General features: G+C 36.4%; 2 protein-coding genes across 4 annotated transcripts; one reads left to right on the forward strand and one right to left on the reverse strand.

Annotated features, from left to right (window-relative positions):
• Positions 1-789: 789 nt before the first annotated feature.
• Positions 790-15435, forward strand: LOC121244730 (phosphoinositide phosphatase SAC2-like). Of its 3 annotated transcripts, XM_041142938.1 has the most exons (18): positions 790-920; positions 1045-1238; positions 4091-4295; positions 4399-4564; positions 5799-6021; positions 6653-6729; positions 8294-8484; positions 8574-8671; positions 9402-9541; positions 9624-9749; positions 10233-10590; positions 11302-11423; positions 11570-11650; positions 12636-12851; positions 13321-13470; positions 14004-14040; positions 14641-15296; positions 15355-15435. In XM_041142938.1, the coding sequence occupies exons 2-17, from the start codon at positions 1164-1166 to the stop codon at positions 14716-14718; spliced, it is 2343 nt and encodes a 780-aa protein (XP_040998872.1). In that variant the 5' UTR covers positions 790-920; positions 1045-1163; the 3' UTR covers positions 14719-15296; positions 15355-15435. The 3 variants fall into 3 exon arrangements, with proteins under 3 accessions (XP_040998872.1, XP_040998865.1, XP_040998881.1); XM_041142931.1 differs by lacking the exons at positions 790-920; positions 1045-1238 and adding an exon at positions 2609-3318; XM_041142947.1 differs by lacking the exons at positions 790-920; positions 1045-1238 and adding an exon at positions 2625-3283.
• Positions 15385-17566, reverse strand: LOC121244795 (40S ribosomal protein SA-like). The gene is made up of 5 exons (XM_041143004.1): positions 17317-17566; positions 16610-16872; positions 16179-16376; positions 15881-16088; positions 15385-15688 (listed from the first exon to the last, which is right to left on the reverse strand). The coding sequence occupies exons 1-5, from the start codon at positions 17456-17458 to the stop codon at positions 15585-15587; spliced, it is 915 nt and encodes a 304-aa protein (XP_040998938.1). The 5' UTR covers positions 17459-17566; the 3' UTR covers positions 15385-15584.
• Between the last annotated feature and the right edge of the window lie 932 nt (positions 17567-18498).

Consider the following 18498-nt stretch of genomic DNA (forward strand, 5'->3'; position numbering starts at 1 on the left):
TGTAGAAAATATTGATATTTTTTATTAGTAGGTAGTCTTATTATTATTATTTTTTTATAGATATTGTGGCAACTAATAAGTTTAGATTTTAACTTTTATGTCAAATTATATTAGTCAAGTCAAATGGGTTATACGTATTAGTTCAACTCATTTACATGAAACAGATTGAAATGAATAGTGTTGTGTTTACTTATTTCTAATTGATTATTAATCAGGTCAAATTGAATGATACGACACGATTCGTTATTTAAATAGGTCAAGTTAAAATATAAAAATTTGATTCGTTTAATTTAACGGATTGTGGTCCGATTGACTTATATAATCGTTGTGGTGAGATTGACTTATATAATGTCGATGACGACATGATGGCACAACACTACCCATGAAGACGAATTGCCACCACCGGTTTTCTCTAACTTTGAGGCCTAAGGTCCAAAAGTAGAATTGCTGGATTCATATACGCACAATTTGGTACGTGCAACGCCATGCTTGCGCTTCACAGTAGATAGACAAAAAGAATCCTAATTGCTAGTGGACCAGTGGTTATTTCATTCAGACAAAAAAATTGAATAAACTAACCGTTGCTGCAAGACTTTGACCGAATATTGTGGATAATAAGGACAACTCATGATGAAGGAAGCTTGTAATATCTGCCGTCACTGTTTCATTAACATAAACATCAATGAAAGAATCCGTAGAATTTTGAAAGAGTTTTTCTTTTTCTTTTTCTTATTTTTATATTTCCGCTATAAATTAAGCATACAATTAAATTAAGCACATAACGTATAGAGAGAGGCGAAGCAAGAGAAGTAGTTCAAAACTAACAAGTTTTTGGTTCCCGTTGCTCATTGCCTGCCGCCTTCGTCCTTCCCTCCCTCTTTTTCTCGGGAAACAACCCCAAACGAAAGCTTCGACGCGTGGTTTGACCTCTTTGATCTTCCTCATCGTTACTCGCATGGCATTCATTCTCTTTCTCGGTCTCTCTCTGAGCTTCGTTTCGTGATCTTTCTTATTGCCCTCCTTTTGATAGTACTCTTCCTGCAGAACTCAACGAGAGTTTCCAAGAAAAATCATAACAAGAATTCCTCATGAATCCAGACGTCCTGGTCGATCTTTTGAGAGCAGATCATTAGAGTTCTGGGTGCTCTTTGAGCATATACGATATGGGTTCAGAGCCGATCGCGAGTACTACTGCTAATTACTACCTGCAAAGCTTCAGGCTTTATGAGACCTTTTCGGTAAGAAGCCTCCTTCCATCGTGAATATATGCAAGGATATATTTTTTAATATTTAAAAAAAAAAAATCACATCACTATTAAAAAACATTTTTTAATCAAGAAATAAAAGAAAATTCAAAAAAAAAATAAAAAAAAAATCCCAGCGGGAGCCCCGAGCTCCCGGGAAGACTAGTATTATCCTATATGCAATTTATTTATTTATTAATGGCTGAGTAGATATTTTTATGTATTTTGTTTCAACATGCATCTTTCGGTACTTTCTATCTATATATCCTTATCTGTTGTATTAGGTGTATGTGGTCGTATGTACTGTAGTAGTACGGTTCTTCATTTCTTTCTGGTCAGCTCACAGGTTGGAGTTTTGTGCATCGAGTTTCGTGTTTATCTGAATCGTAAATACGATTTCTGTATGCATATATCTCTCTTTTGTTGGCACATCGATCGAACGTGATGCCCATTACGAATTAGATATATAAGAAGACTTTGGGCTGGCGATCGGCTTGCGTGCAGAGCTTTAGAATTGACTATTATTAAAACAGATCATCATGATGGATCTTTGAGGTTTGAACATTTCTTGCTTGGTTTTACTATATATATGAAATATACATTGCACCTAATTCCGAATGCAATGTATAGATAAAGTATTAATTCTTAACTAAAAAATTATATGCTATCGTCTTTTGTCATTGCATATTTTAAATTAATTATCTTTTGAAATTATATATATACACTACAAGAAAACTACTTAATTATGACCAGTTATTTTTTATGAAAATGATTATTTTTTATTAAAATGAATTTATTTTTACCATAAATAATCTGTCATAAATATTTATTTATATATATATATATAAATGAATGCACTGTACTCTGAGAATTGAAAATTTTTTCAATGCAGTGACCTATATCATTGCCCAAGGTAACATGTTACATTCATCATTCTAGCTAGCTAGGTTCATGAACTGGACAAATTAATTTGACTAACTCTTATATACTCGTACATTTATTATGTATGTATGCATGCATGCATGCAATGTGGTGCATCTTGAATCATTCATTGGAGCAAATGGAAGGCAACCCATTCAACTGTACGGTGAGCGCCAAGTATGCAAGAAGTCACGCTATGTAGCTTTTAAACTAATATTATATATAGTCGTATAGTATACAAGTGTCATATAATTTTTTTGAAAAAGAATAGAGTTTTCATTAAAAAAAATAATTTTTTTTCACGTGAATTTCATATTAATTTATTTTTTTTAAAAAATTTACGTAATAACTGTATCATTTATCTGCATCTTTTATGACTAATGTTTCAGCCGCTCTCATTTCCCCGTTACAGGGGTGCATTACGAATATGTCTGTTGAGGCGACTGGTATCCATGACGTCGTAAGAATGCAATTCGACACAGGAATGTCAGGAAAGCCTCGTCGTAACTCCCCATTGCAAGGAGGCTTTACCAAATCATGTTAAACGAGGGGCCTTTTTTGTCGCCTTAACAAATTCTTAGTCGGCGCTACCTCTAATTAATTTAAAGAGTACTTTTTGTCTTCTCAGCTCCGACTGCTAATTACAACTGAAAACCCAAAAATCATACCAACGGCACTCCAGACTCCAGGACTTCATATGTTATACGTATACATACATACATACATATATATATAATAATATTCTTGATCAGCATGACCAGACAGAAGGAAGAACTGAAGAAGAGGGAGACATTAATGCCGAGTGCCAATTTTCAGCGGGAAACTTTACTGGAAAACTCATCTCTTATCATATATCAGTGGAGAGTTAGGTCAGCGAGTCGTGGATATTTGGTTTCAGGAAGTTATTGCATGCATGCATCCATGGTTATGTTGGAGACTGCTAACGTCAATTACCCACCCCCACTTCTTGTGGCGACTGACAGTGAGGCTCCTGTAGGTGGTGTTGACACAAACCACAAGCGTAGTTCACTCTGTCAATGTGGCAAAGGGAGTGTTGGAACCAATGGATTCCATGCGGCCTCTAGCATACACTGACACGCACACACTAGCACCTGATAGTAAGTTACTCAGATGCCTTTCATATCTTGGAAAGGTAAATCAAATTGCATTTGCATCGTACGGCATTTTGCTTGTAATATGTTTGAGTGTTTGCCTACATAAAAATGCCTTTTCACGTTGTAAGATTGCGGATGCGCAAAATTTGATTGATATGGTCGCTCACATGGTCAGTATCCGTATTGAAACCTTTGGATTTCTAACTTTTCCGTTATACAACTGATTTTTTGTTTGGTATACTTCCAACGATTAGCTGCTAGGCTTTTGTTCATTTGTTAATTCTTATGCCGTGTTTATTAAAAATTGCAAGAATCTTAAATCCTACATGACAGGGTAATTCTGTAAGCAAAGTTTTGCATTATCCGATGATTTATGACTGACCTCCTAATGGGAAATTCCGGATTGCCTTTTTTATTGTTATACTTATGTCTATTGTGGACCTGTGGTTGGCGATGGTGGCTCATATTTAAATGAGGGATTTAAACTATTCTCTATAAGTAAAATAAGAGGAAACATGGGAGGAGGATATATTGAGAATTTTAATGTCCCGGGATAAAGTTGAATATGTATGTGTAACTCTAATTTATGTTAAACATAACATCGAACCACTCTAAATATTTGTGTCTACTATTCTCTCTCTTCATAATTCACCTTTATTTCCATAAGATCAAACGATAGATCGTATCTAGTGGGTGTTATCTTTATTTTGAGGATTTGTGTATAAACTGATTAATCTGTGCGTTATGTTGAGTCCCTCTCATCTTACACAAAGCAAATGCTATACTTATATAACCTTTTATTTGCAACAGAAGTATTATATTATAGGAAGAGACAAGAAGCGAGCCTTTTGGAGAGTGTTGAAGATTGACCGGTTGGAGTGTTCTGAGCTAGACATTGATGAAGATTCTGCAACATACTCTGAAAATGAGTGCTCGGACCTATTAAAACGGCTAGATGAAGGAAATAAGATAACAGGTGGACTTAAATTAGTCACGACTATTTATGGGATCATTGGTATGTTATATTTGCAATTTTTAATAATAATGCAACACACACACACAAAAAGATATATTGTTTTTAACCTTTGGGACCTCGTTGTATTTTTTTCTGAATTTAGGGTTTGTCAAATTTCTGGAACCTTATTACATGCTGCTTATAACAAAAAGAAAGAAGATTGGTGAAATCGGTGGCCATAAGATATATGCCATTACAAAGAGAGAGATGATTCCCATTCCAAATCCTACCGTCAGGACCTTAATGGCTCATTCTAAGAACGAGAACAGGTCTTTTGTCAATTCTGCATGTAGATGTAACATGTCCTTGGATTCTAAGAAGATCACAGCATTCAGTTTCATACATTTCTCCATTCTGTTAACATGATCTTTTGATAACTATAGTCATGGGCAGAACCACGAAAAACTTCAGATATTAAAAAAAAAAAAAAAAAATCGAGGTTCTTTTATAAGGGAAATTATATGAAAATCAACTTTGCTGCCCCCCCCCCCTCCCAATATTTTTTTATAGTTTGGCCCCCCCATTAAACTTTCTTGTTCCGCCCGAGTCTATAGTTTGTTCTTTTTGGAGTTGGAGCATATATCTTCCTGATCTTTCAGAACAAATAAAAAATTGTTATTGGACTCTTGTTTACTCCCTTTTGAAGGCTACTGAAAACTTTCAGGGGAAATCTTCATTACTGTTCCGATGGTTATATTTTACCTGTGGAATGGGACAAGCATCCTGAGTGTAAATTGTGGATAATCATTTTCTTCAGTTCTTCTCCTTGTCAGAATTTCTAATTAAATCGCAGAGTAGAGTTTTTCATGATAGCTGCTTGGTTTTCCTTGTTTGGAGGAAGAGGAACTCGAGGCTTTAGGGAGGTAGGGTGAGGAAATAGATATAATGAAAATCACCAATACAGTCAAAGTAAATGTAGCATCTTCCAAGGCTTTCCTGCACCACTTGAGAACAAAAATCTAGTGGGCAAATGGGGGTTTGTGGACACAGTAGTAGTTCATAACTAAGCCTCATTGCTATGGTGGACAGTGGTGTGGTCAGTGTTGGTTATTGCTCCTTGCTTGCTGTCTGCTGTTACTTAATTGGTAGTTGTGGTGATGCTTCTTGTTGTTGTGTTCTGGCGGGGTTGGAATTTCAAGTTTCTGTATTGCTTCTGCACTGAACAAGTTGATAGTATTTTCTAGCTGCTGTATTGCAAGTTTGTTGTTGCTGAGTATTGCTGGGCATCGTCTATGATACACTATACGAGATTGCTGTCTGGTGGTTGGTGTGTATAATGTTCTGTTCCTGGGTGAATTTTTGTGTGCGCGGTTGGGTATATGGTTTTTTTGGGTCAATAGGCTTGTAATTTTTGGCAATGCTTTTTGTATTGATTATCTTTTGAGGAATGAATTGCTTAATGACTTGCCCCCCAAAAAAATATAACTAAATGATATTCATTATTGTATTTCCCTTTGCCATATGTTGAATATGCTTTGTTTTTTCTATTCTTTTTTGACATAGGTACAAGAAGCTTCTTTGCACAATGGACCTTACAAAGGACTTCTTTTTCAGCTATTCATACCATGTCATGCGTAGTCTTCAGAAGAACCTGTATGATTATAAGACAGGACAACACCTCTATAAAAAAATGTGTGTTTGGAACGAATTCTTAACAAGTGAAATCCGAAATAGACTTGGCAATACTCTCTGGACAGTTGCTTTAGTTCATGGCTTCTTTAAACAGGTATACAATAGAGAACTTTTCGAGGGTACTGATTATAAATGGGTATTTAGAATTACTAACCGAAACATAAACAGTTTGAGAAGTTCTAGGTTCACAAAAACATCTTGCAAAAGTAAAACTCGCAAACTAATGTGGCTAGATGTTATACGTTAGATCTACTTTACAATAAAAGAGCTTTACAATCTAATGTATCACAACAAGCCGTATCAGTTTGTAAACTTTACTTTTATGAGATTTCTTTCTGAACCAAACATTTCTTGAATAGCTTTATATTGGTTTTTGTTTGTCCTTGTACCCTACAATGAGCCCACAGTAGGAAACCTGGCTGCCATAGTGAGTGTTTTGTTAAATTAAGTTCCTTTGACTATTTACCTTTTCAAAATCTATACTTCTTCCCGCGATTATATATCTCATGATTTTCCTTTTCTTTTATCTTCTTACTTGGTTTTATCCCAGCTAGTAGCTTTCTCATTTGAGTCTTCAAAGGCTATTTGTATGTAAGAAATCCTTTTATGTTGGAAGTACTTCCCCAAATATTTTTGGAAAAAGCGGTGCATCGTTTGATGTATTTTAACAGTAGAGTTGGAATAGTTTTATATGATATTGATCGATGCAAGCTTTGGTTATCCAGGTCAAACTTTCTGTACCTGGAAGGGACTTCAAGTTGACCCTCATTGCCAGACGCTCACGTTGTTTTGCAGGCACTAGGTATGAAGACCTCTACAACATGCTTTCTGAATTACTTAAATATTCAGAGATACATCCTTTTGATGTGTCTGGTTTACTTGAGTTCCATCTCCTTGACCTGTTGCTCAAAACGGATTATATGGACCAATATGGTGAATTATGACTAGTTTATTGTAATTTTATGCTCACGGAAAGACACTTTTTTCTGCTATGCATTCTGCATCAAAGAGATAAGGCTGAGTAATGCATATTTGCAAGACAGTTTGAATGCAGTTGCCCATCCAATGTGCCATTCAAACATTGAGTTGAATGAAGTTTTATGGTATGCAAGACCTGGTTACCCTTTGGCTTTTCTGGCAACACAAACATATTTAAATATTTGTTCTGTAAGGCCAACCATCGGAACACCTTGTATACACTTCAAACGAAACTTTTGCAACTCCCCGGCACCCATTTGAAGGTTTTCTTTATATGATTTTCGACAAAGATCTTGGAACTCTTTGGATGGATGTTGTTCGAATGTTTTTTTCTGAACTCTTTAGAGGATACGCGTGAAGACCTGTTCAAACTTGCTTCAAACAAAATAGATTTGAACTCTCCAAAAGGCCTTCGTTTTTATGCTTGTCAGATTTGGCGAATTTTATATCTGGTTTATTTTTTCATAGATTCTTCTATTCAAGGTTTTGATTAGCATAGAACGCAAGCAAGAACAGTTCTTGAATTTCAGAGTAGAACTTTGGATAGGATAACGATATCCTTACACCTCCTTTACTATTGTTTTACTACCAAGTTTTTTTTTTTTTTGCTATTTGAATCTGGATTAAAAATTCCAGAACATGACCTTCTTGGATAATCCAGAAGAAAATAAATTCAATCAACCAACGTAATCATATAATTTAATTAAAAGTAAATTCAATTTTATAAAAATTGACTCAAAGAGCAAAAGAAGGTCAATTTTTATAAAATTGAATTTATTTTTAATTAAATTACATGATTATGTTAGTTGATTGAATTTATTTTCTTCTAGATTATGCAAGAAGGTCATGTTCTAAGATTTTTAGTCCAAATTTAAAGAGCAAAAAAAAAATAAAAAATAGTTAAGTAGTAAAAGATTAATAAAGAAGGTGTAAGTGTATCATTACCCTTTTGGATAATATGTCCTTTTTTTCAATCTCTTGGCATTCCTATGTTTTTATACCTTCAATCTTGGTATTTTTAAGTCTTATTCAATATTCATGCATGATTCAGCACTTGATAACTTCAATCCTTATAATGAAGTGAATCAATAGATATGAAGAAGGCTTTTCTCCTGATATTCTTGCATGAATTAGGGTTAAGAAATGGTACAATTTCCTTGTACTTATCATTTACCATGCATATCTCCCTGCATTGTTCTTTCTACTTCTAGTTAGTTTTGCTCTGCAAATTCCAATTTGCATAGGCGCCTGGATGCTTACAACATAGACAGCCGTTTGCTGAGAGTAATAACCTCTCTAAATACTGCTTCTCTCAAGACTCCCTTTCTTTAAAATAAACATTCATGCTAGACATGATTCTCACTTTGTCTTTTTATCTTCTGATGCAGATATTTGAAACGTGGTGTAAATGACAAAGGTAGAGTAGCTAATGATGTTGAGACAGAACAGATCGTCTCTGAAGATCCTGCTGAAGGGTGCCCAACGCAAATGAGTTCTGTGGTGCAATATCGTGGTTCAGTCCCATTGTTCTGGTCCCAGAATGCTTTGGGATTTCGTAAATTTAGACCTGTGTTTTCTTGTATGACTCGGGCCCAACAAATTTTTGCATCTTCATTTCTCCTTGGTAACTTTTCATTATTCTGTTAACTTTTTTTCTTTTGTTTCCAGTACGAGCGGAACAACATAATTATGAAGCCATGGGACTTCATTTTAGAAATCTTGTCAAGAGATATGGAAAGCCAATAGTTATATTGAGTTTGCTTAAGGTATTTCTGCATTTAATGATAAACCAAAGTTGGAGTCAGGACATTTTTATAGGAAAGGCTGGGCCGTTAGAGTTGTAGATGTTCAAAATTTAATTTGTTATATAATCGAAATTTAAACTCATACAAACAATAAGGGAAGAAAAGATAAAGAGAGTTTAGCATATCTTATGTATCGTTTATTATTGCCAAAAGTTTAAATGCGCTGTATGGAAACTTGGGTAAATTTATCTAATGACAAAAATTCTGACTCTCCCAATTGAGCTGTGAAGTTGCATTCGGTAGACTTGGGAAACAATTAAATACATAAGAGAGGAAATATGAAAGTCCTGGAAAATAGAATTTTGGTGCAATAACAAAGGATTGAACATATTAACATATTATTGTGTTGCTAATTGCTAGAACCACTTGCTTAGCCAGAAACTTAAAAAAATAAAAAGTTTTTTCATCACTTCGTTTTCTCTCTTCATTCTCCCTCTTCTACTGTTGACTGGAAATTTCAATTTATCCTCTCCTAAAATATTAATGAGCAAATTTTCAAAAGACTTCTTAAATCCATTCTAAGCAATAGTACTCATCATGTGCAGAACTTCTCCTGGAGTTAAGTATATCTAGAATTTGCACACTGTATAGGTTTTCTGGGTCTGCTTCCTTCCCCATGCTTGTTGCGTATGGGTGTTCATTGAATTCTGAATCTAACAACCTCCTTTTTATTATGATTGATTATTAACAGACACGTGGAAAGAAGCGTGCTGAAAAAACTCTTGGGGCAACCTATGCAAAAGCCATCGCATCCATCATTGATAAATTACCAGAGATGAATCACCTAAGATTTTGTCGATGGGATTTACATACACACATGTACTATAGAAGGTACTCTGACTTTCCCTCATATGATAACTACAGTTTTTTTTTATAGTAAATGATGATTGACCTGGATAGAACTGAACTGCAGACCTATATATGAGTTGCAACAGTTAGGAGACTTGGCTGCTGATACATTGGACTCTACTGGCATCTTCTACTGTCAAGTACCCCCAAAATTATGGCAGGATGGATTTTTAAATTTATCCTACTTTGAGTAAGTCTTGTAAATAACGGATACCATACTTTAAGAAGGTATCTCATGTCATTTTCTTTCTTGTATATCGATGTGAATATTTTTGAAGATGTAGCTGTCTTTCCACTTCATGGGATTGCAGTTTCTTATTTTTCAGGGCAGCCCGTTGTGCTTTCTTAGTTGCACTAGTTAAATTCTGTACCACTATCATGGACTGAAAATTATCATTCCAGTCCGGCCTGTCTTTTATACATCTATGTAAATTAAGGAGTTATTCTCATGCTCTCACTTTCAAAGAGTGGATTTATTGACTTACCTGTTGTTTGCAATTTTTATATGGTGAATATGAACAAATAATTTGCTGTATGTTGTGTATGCAACTGTTGTTGGATTAGCTTGCTATAAAAGCTACTTCAGCTTCCTAGAGGCATCTCTGAATGGCATACCATTGCTTCGTCTTTAGGATGTAATATTCAGATTGCTGATCATTTCCTTCTGATGCAGTAAATATAATGGTCACACTTTAGAGGATTTCTTTAATAAAAATGGGGATGCTGGTAACTTGGAAGCAAATTTTACTGATGGTGGTGGAGGCTGTGATGCAAATGAAAACTATGGCGTCAAATGCATGTCTCAAAATGGGGTCCTGAGGAGCAACTGCATGGACTGCTTAGATCGCACAAATGTTGTCCAATATGCGTATGGACTAGCTGCCCTTGGACGTCAGCTGCATGCTTTAGGATTTATAGAATCCCCAAATATTGATCTTGAAGATCCTTTGGCAGAGAACTTAATGACAGTTTATGAGGCTATGGGTGACACACTTGCACTACAATATGGTGGTTCCCCAGCACACAATAAGGTAATCCTTCTAAAATTTTGTGCGTGTTTAAAATATTAAAAATGATTACATGTTGATGGAAATGAGATTTTTTTGTGTTTGCTAGCTGAAATGATTACATGTGAATGGCAATGAAATTTTTTGTGTTGACAGCTGAAATGATTGTCTCCTGGGAGTTCTGATGCACATGCATAAATTCATGGATTTCAAGGTTTTATGATCATTGAATTTTGATGGAAGGTTTTAGTTTAATTTTGAAATTAAATTAAAAAGAAAAGACAATAACACATATTAATAGAAGCACTCACAGTAGCATATGATAGTGTGTTATTCACTAATTAAAAATTGCAGGGACGAGTGAAAGATCTGTTTAACCGGATACAATAATGCTACTGCTTTAGTACACTTGTTGATTGTGGGCATCTGCTATAGAAAATGGTGAAGAATTTAATTTCTCAACTCCATGATTGACCCAAAGTTCCAAGCCACCAAGTTTGTTATCGCCTTACTCAGAATGCCCAACACCCATAGCCAGGCAAAACTGGATTGAGTTTTTTAAGAGAGAACCTAACCACACCTGGTTTCATTATAATTTGACCCCACCTCATGGCCTTTGGTGCGATACTTTTCCAGTTGACCTTAAGTCTTTTTTCCTAACTTGTTAGTTTGTTTCTTATTTTTTAATTTCAGCAGTATTTAGCTCTTAAGTTTTGCATTGGTGATGCTAAACAGATATTTGCTGATATTAGAGGTCAATGGAGACCAGCAATTGATTACCAAGATCTCATTACAACCATAAAACGATTTTGCAGCAATGCTTTCTTGGATTTCGTGAGACAGGATGCAATGAATCTGTGAGCCAACTAATTAAATAATTACTGTATTTGTTTCACAATGGAAAATCCAAAGAGTCTGCAAATTGAATCCTTAAAGATTAAGTGAATCAACCTTGAGCGTTGGAAGCATCTGATCTCTAATATATGACTTGATATGTGGGCAGGTTCTTGGGTTACTTTCGTCCACAACAGGGAAAGCAAGTTCTGTGGGAGTTGGATTCGGACCAGCGTTACAATGTTGGGAGGTATTGCCCTAGCTTTATGATGGAAGTGTTAGATACGGATTGATGTGCTAGCAACATTCTATCATTTGAATTTAATGTAACATCTGAGAAAATTAGTTTAGCAAGAATTTTATATTCATCCAGAATTATTTTCAGTCACAATCATTGGGATTAATGCTTTATTGAGCTTAGTTTCTTTTTAAGTCACAATGATCTGTAAGTATTGGACTTTATTTCACATTTTTTCTTTCCTGTTTGTCCAGTTTAGATCTGTGGTTAACAGAGTTTCTAAAATCAGTTTCCAACCTAGGAACAAAGGCGGTTCGCAAAGTTTGTGAAAATGTTTAAGGAACACTAGGGAAATGTTTGTATTGCTGACTTTATCTGAAACGCTTTGGCATTCACTAAGAGCATGTTGTTATGGCATTCACTTGATGCTTGACTTGAATGTTGCCGAAGTTTCTGGTCAAACTCCAGCTTAGGCTTTCCATGTTTTATTTAGTTTCCTGACTGTTGTCTTTCGTCCTGTTCTACTCGACAGACCTTTCCCTGCACCATTCACCTGCTCAATCTCCCTCTTTCTATGTTTTTTTTCCAGCCACATGAAAATCTCTGCAGCGTTATCTCATTGAAGCAAACCAACCATCAGGAAAAATGTGGATCAGAAATTTTATTGGAGCTACAAGCGCATGCCCACACACATGCACATACAACATTTGTTTTAATTTTGGATTGCTTTTGGAGCAACAACAGGATTAACTTGAGAACAAATAATTATCTTTTTTTCAACTCTCTGGCTTTTGAACAGCTAATGAACTTCTTTAATATTTTCGTGAAAATCAAAATAAGTCATTTTAGATCTCTGATCTTCACTTGATGATATTTACACAAATATGTGGGTGTGTGAGGGTGGGAAATAAATTGATTATACACTTTGAATATCCTTTTAATGATAGTACTCTCTTTTGTTTTCAAGAACTTATGGGGAGAAGTTCTTTAATTGTAGGTCATCTTTTAAAAGGTCCCTGTCAGATGGTGATATTCACTCTATGAGTAACTCACCTATGGTGAGCACAGATGTAACGCTTAATCCGCCTTTTTCTGGAAAAGTGCGAGGAAGCAGCATGAATCTTTTAAGTTTCCTGGCAGACATCCAAACCCAAGCTCAAGGAGGTAGCACAAGTATTTTAGCGTTCATGCCAGAGATCTCAACTGGTACCAGGTCTGGTTATTTCCCATTTATATAATTGTTCCCTTAGAAGAGCTTTTTATTGAACTGCTCTGGTCTTCTAGTACTGTTAACTTTTCCCCATGTTAGTCACCCTTATTTTATTATGGCCACAGATGTTAGAATTTAGGCCAGGGGGCAAGGGCTGTTTAAGGTCAATAATTAGTCATTTTTGACAGAGCTGATATCATCTTAATATATTTTCTCATCATTTTCAATCTCTGTGGATTTGTATTTCAAAAATCTTGTTGACTCCAGCTGCTCAGACTGGATTCGCTTAGACCAACATGCTGCTTCAAACAAAATTCAGTATACTTCATAATTAGTTCTGGATTTATTTTGGCCAAATTGTTATGTTTGGTTGAACTGATCTTTACTCCAATAGTTCAGCTTCATCTGTTTATAGTCTAACAACGGTAAGTTGGCTTTCTTTTTGTAACTTGGTGTCTTCGATCTCTAACAGGCTGTCTCCGGGTTGCATGCAAGAGGACCAAAGCCTGAAAAGTGACAATATTTATGATGAGGAAACTAGAAATGCATCTGCTCACTCAAGTTTATTTGATATGGACTGGCATTCTTCAGCTGGAAATTCTTTTTATGAAGCAAATGAAAGGTTGCTATCATTTATCTTTTATGCCTTCTACTCAGCCACTTTTTTTTAAAAAAAATTATTAAGAAAGATAATAAACAATTAAAAAACTGTCCTTTATTGTTGCCGATAGAGATATTGGATAAAAAACAAGTTAATTGGTTTTACTAATATAATTTTAAAAATAAATATTTAAAGAGCCCTTAAAAGTAAGTAGATTTGAAAATATAATATATAATTAAGCTCGCAGTGGGAAAAGTTATTATAGCAAAATCGGTGGATACAACCATCATCAATAATTTCATCTTTGGACCAAAAGCAGGCAGGGGGCAGAACACCACAGAGGGAAAGTTTTGTTGGCACATAGCAAAATAGACACACCCACAAATCATTCTTTTATTCAATCAATCTCATGTTTTGTTAAACCACCCATAAGAATCATATAGGACTTTCATGTGGAGAATATCCGAAAGTGGCTTCAATTGGGTGAAAATTGGTCTGGACCCTGGAAACAACAGCGGATGTCTTCTGATTGACCCCTGTTTTTATGGCCGCAGGTGCTTTTCATGTGAGACTATAATTCATCGAATGAAGGTCAGTATGTTAGTATCTTATTGTTGATTGGTGTCTAATGGTGTCTTGCTTTAGATTAAAAACAAGTTAGTCATGTTTAAACAAACCTGGCTGACCTTGCTAGATTATAACATAGGATTGTGCTTATTTCTTTTAATAAATATCCAAAGATATCTGAGCACTTAATCTTTGTTGCATGTTCATGATTAGAACCTGCGACGGTTTAACCAGGATGAGGTAGTGTATTTAGTACTGCTGCAGACAGCCTGCAGTGCCTTATCAGTAGATTCAGTAGGGTGGTGACAATTGATTTATCTCCCTTCACCAATAGACATTTGAGTTCCTATATTTAAATTTTCAACCCTTCTGAACTCATGGCATGAGAAAAGTTGTCATCCGCTGATTGTTTCTTTTCTTTTATTTAGTTCATTTATATTTCATATGATTGTTACTTTTGTTCCTTACATGCAATAGGAATGACGAATCACCTTAAGTAGTCAGCAGCAGCCATAAGCTGCTACCTACACAATTGTCAGCATGTTGCTTTCGTTCTTCTTGATTTGCTACAATTGGAAACGAATTCTTACCCCTCTCTCTCTCTCTCTCTCTCTCCTGTCTTAGGGAGTATTGCGTGGTGGATATTCTGAAAGCTTTGTGAAGTGGGTCTTTCATGGGGAGTCACTGTTCCTTAGAAGATGACTGAAGAGGCACTCTTCCTTAGAAGACTGAAAAAGATTAGTTACCCATAACGTTCATTCGCACATCTTCTGATTAATCTATACAGAGCACGAGTAATGTCTTTTTTCTTTTCAATCCTTGGGCAAGTGAGGAGAGAAAATTAAAGTTAAGAGTTCAATTGAAAGCTGACAACAACTTGACGGGTATTAGTTGAATTGAGTATTATTTGGCATTTTCTCTGATGTCTATAATTAAAACTTGCTTACATAAGCACTAGTTTTTAAGAGAACATTTTATAATAGAATGAAAATATTACACGTCTAACTAATTTGTTGTAGCCTGTAGGTTATAGACGAATTGTGAATATCGCCAATCAACTTATGATGATGAGGATCTGGAGAACAACATTTTAGATCTAATTCCACTCATATGCCAAGAATCAAGATTATGAGATTCCATTCATAATCTCAATCTTGGAGAGGACCACCGTTAGCATTCAGAGGAATATCTTTTAACACAAAATGCAAATACTTTGACAACAATACATCTTTACTCTTCACAGGCATTATTAGCCGTCATTGGCTTCTCAGAAAATCTAAGTCATTTAAATTATTTACTCCTTTGAAAGTTTATAGGCAAAATGTAGTGAACAATAAGCATGCAATTCGATTAGTAGCATTCAGGAGATTCATAAAGCATGTCTTGCATTGCTTGGAAATATCAGATTCTTGAAGAGATCAAAATAAAGCAACTCTCTTAAAGGCACCAACTACAAAGTCAAAAATCCCTGAAATTATACCAAGCCGTGCCCATAAACAAGTTCATATCACAAAAGAAATTGATCAAACTGCTAACTCAAAATTATGGCAGCAAAAAGCTTGCTAACTTCATTCACCCCATCCAGAAGCAGGAGCAGCAGGTGCAGCACCTTCAATAACAGTGGTGGTCACTGGTGGAGCGGGAGCAGCATCCCAATCCCCTGCTAAAGCAACTGTAGTTGAACAAAAAAGGGTTAAAACTAATTAATAAAACATGCCAGCAAATATAACATATGCCAGCCAAAAAAGTCGTTTTTCTGCATAAAGCTTTTAATTCTACAAGTAGTTCCACCTGGTTTTCCAACAAACCAAAATTATTCAAAAAGAAACAAAAAACAAAACAAAAGAAGGTAGCATAGTTCTACCTGGTTCTGTGGCCCAAGTAGTAGGAACTGCTGAAATAGGATGCTGAACATCAGGGTTCCACTGAGTATCAGCAACTTGAACAGGCCACTGGTCAGAGGCAAGGGGAGGAGCAGAATAATCACCGAGTCCGTAATCGGGAATGGCAACTGCTTCTTCCTCTTCCTGTTGCTTAGCCTCCTCGGGTTCACGATAGAAAAACAAATCCACCTGCACATACAAAGGATAACCCATTTTCAATTAGCAATTTAGAGCTCTGACAAGATTCCACCAAACAAAGCCCTCTAGTTTCTTCCTCACCATCACATCCCACTTATGTCCAGGACGAATAGTACCGCGCATCTGCAGAACCATTCTTGCCAAGAGCCAAAAGAGACACCCTATGCTATGCTTCCCCTTGTTGTTGGCAGGGATACCAATATCAACGTACCGCATTGGTGAGTCAGTGTCACAGAAGGCAATGGTTGGGATATTTCCAAGAGCAGCTTCCTTAATGGGCTGCAAGCAGCTTTTAGTAGTGAGTAAAAATCAGGACAAACAAAAAACAACACGAGCAAACACAGATGCACACAGATCACGGCAATATAAATAATCTTCTAATATATGATAGCATTCAAAGTCTTCAAAACTCTTATGCGAATAGCTTTCACAATAAAAATATGCGAAACAAATAACCAACCAGCAACAGAACTTAAACCAGGCATCACATTAAGTGGGGAAGCAGTAATCACCTGGTGATCTGTCCTTGGATCAGTTAGGATGAGGAGACGAGGTTCATTGAACGATGTCTGCAGCTGGTTGGTGAAGGTACCAGGAGTGTGCCTTCCGGCAATGGCATGGGCACCAGTGTACTGAGCAAATTTAAGGACTGCTCTCTGGCCGTAAGGCCTTGCAGATTGTACTATCATGTCTTGAGGATTCTCAATTGCGACAATCACCCGGGCTGCCAACTGAAGCTTTTCCCATGTCTTCCCCAGGTTGATTATGTATATGCCTAACCATCAAAACATCACTCACAAGTCTCAGTAAATTTTCACAGGTAACCGACACGAATGCACGACTTTTACACAAATACGGAGAGTGAAAGATAACCGAGTCCAGTGTTCTTAATAACACGGATAAGAAAAAACTGATGTACGTATAAAAGAACAGAACTCATAATCAACAGAACACGACTAAACCATTCAGCATTTCGAATATTTCGCTAAAGCCAACAAGATCAACACCACTTTGCATCGTTCTTTGTTTTGCTCACTCCGAAAAACCACTGATACCCATCAATTCAGTTCCAAACCCCCCCCCCCCCCCAAAATACCCATAACTTAAAATCCTTATTTATCTCTTTACTTCCCCCTCATTTTCATCACCCCTAATCAGAATAAAACACAGGCAAGGAGAAAAAAGACTGAACGATCTGAGAAAGTGAAGCGAGAAATACCATCGTTGCGGCGCTTGAATACGTAACGCTCCATCTGGAAGTCACAATTTTTAGTTCCAAGGTGGACCTCCGCGGCCAACATCATTTGAATGTCGGCTTCCTTCTGCGAGAGCTGGCGAGGAGGGGCGGCGGGAGTAGCCATGCTTCAAGAAGTGGAAGAGCCGATCAAAGAAAGAGTAGACGGCTGCAAAGCCCTAACCCTAGCGGTAATTTATATGGCATCTACACACACCCTTCTCTCTTAATGACTTAAATGCCCTCCTGTTTTGGGATTACGGTAAGATTTATAATTTTGGAAAGAAAAAAAAAAAGCTAAACTTGGTCGCCTCGCGTAAGAGCAGGGGCGCGGTTGATGTGGTAAAATGAAAATGTATCGTTTGATAAAAAGAATGGAAACGCACCGTTTGACCCCCAAATATTTCTCCCCCCACCATTCAAGCTCCCTGGCCTACATTAGTTTCGTCTTCCCTCCTCTGCGTTTCTTTCCACTAAAGCCAGCTCCCTTGAGTCCTCTCTCCAGTGAAGCCTCCCTCCCTCCCTCCCTCCATCATAATACGTTACAGTAACAACTCCACAAGAAAAAATTGCAAGATTTTGAAATTTTGCTTCTCTCTTTTGAACGGTTTATAAAGAGAGCAACTTTAGATTTAAGAAAAATAACCAAAAAAAAAAATAAGTTGCAACTTGCTGTTACATCCATCCAATTTAAGCTTGTATCTATAGAACAATCTCATAGCTAGATAGATAGATACAAATATTTCATGAATATCAATGTGGATCGTACGAAAATAACCTTGCCAATGATTCTCCCATTTCTTTGATTCCTGCATTCAAATGAAAAGAGAGCTAGCTTGTGAATGAACCTGGTCGGACGAAGAAGATTTTGAGCGAGACGACGAAGAGACAGGTTTCGAAACAGAGGATTCATCTTTATCATTTACAGCTTGAGTCTTCTTCTTTTGTGCAACCGGAACCAACGAGAAAACCGGATCGTAATCCGATAACACATCTTGATCACCTGTCTTGTAAGATATTTTCGTGCATTGGTCTCTTGGCTTTGAATAAGAGATTTTCTTGGTCTTTTGGTTTTGGAGCTGGTGGTAAGGTTTGGGATTGATGGGGCTTGGGATGTGCAGGACTTGGTGGTAATCTCCTTTTCACTTCTGGATAAAGATTTCACGC

The sequence above is a fragment of the Juglans microcarpa x Juglans regia genome, chromosome 1S (assembly GCF_004785595.1).
Source record: "Juglans microcarpa x Juglans regia isolate MS1-56 chromosome 1S, Jm3101_v1.0, whole genome shotgun sequence".
Taxonomy (NCBI): domain Eukaryota; kingdom Viridiplantae; phylum Streptophyta; class Magnoliopsida; order Fagales; family Juglandaceae; genus Juglans; species Juglans microcarpa x Juglans regia.

Excerpts from the sequence above, each read along its gene's own strand:
- LOC121244730 (XM_041142931.1), top strand. The coding sequence starts at position 3,229 with ATGGATTCCATGCGGCCTCTAGCATACACTGACACGCACACACTAGCA. Across the intron at positions 4,296-4,398 it reads GACTATTTATGGGATCATTG|GGTTTGTCAAATTTCTGGAA; the intron begins GTATGTTATATT and ends TTCTGAATTTAG. Across the intron at positions 10,591-11,301 it reads GTTCCCCAGCACACAATAAG|ATATTTGCTGATATTAGAGG; the intron begins GTAATCCTTCTA and ends GATGCTAAACAG.
- LOC121244795 (XM_041143004.1), bottom strand. The coding sequence starts at position 17,458 with ATGGCTACTCCCGCCGCCCCTCCTCGCCAGCTCTCGCAGAAGGAAGCC. Across the intron at positions 16,377-16,609 it reads ATCCAAGGACAGATCACCAG|CCCATTAAGGAAGCTGCTCT; the intron begins GTGATTACTGCT and ends AGCTGCTTGCAG. Across the intron at positions 15,689-15,880 it reads TACTTGGGCCACAGAACCAG|TTGCTTTAGCAGGGGATTGG; the intron begins GTAGAACTATGC and ends GTTCAACTACAG.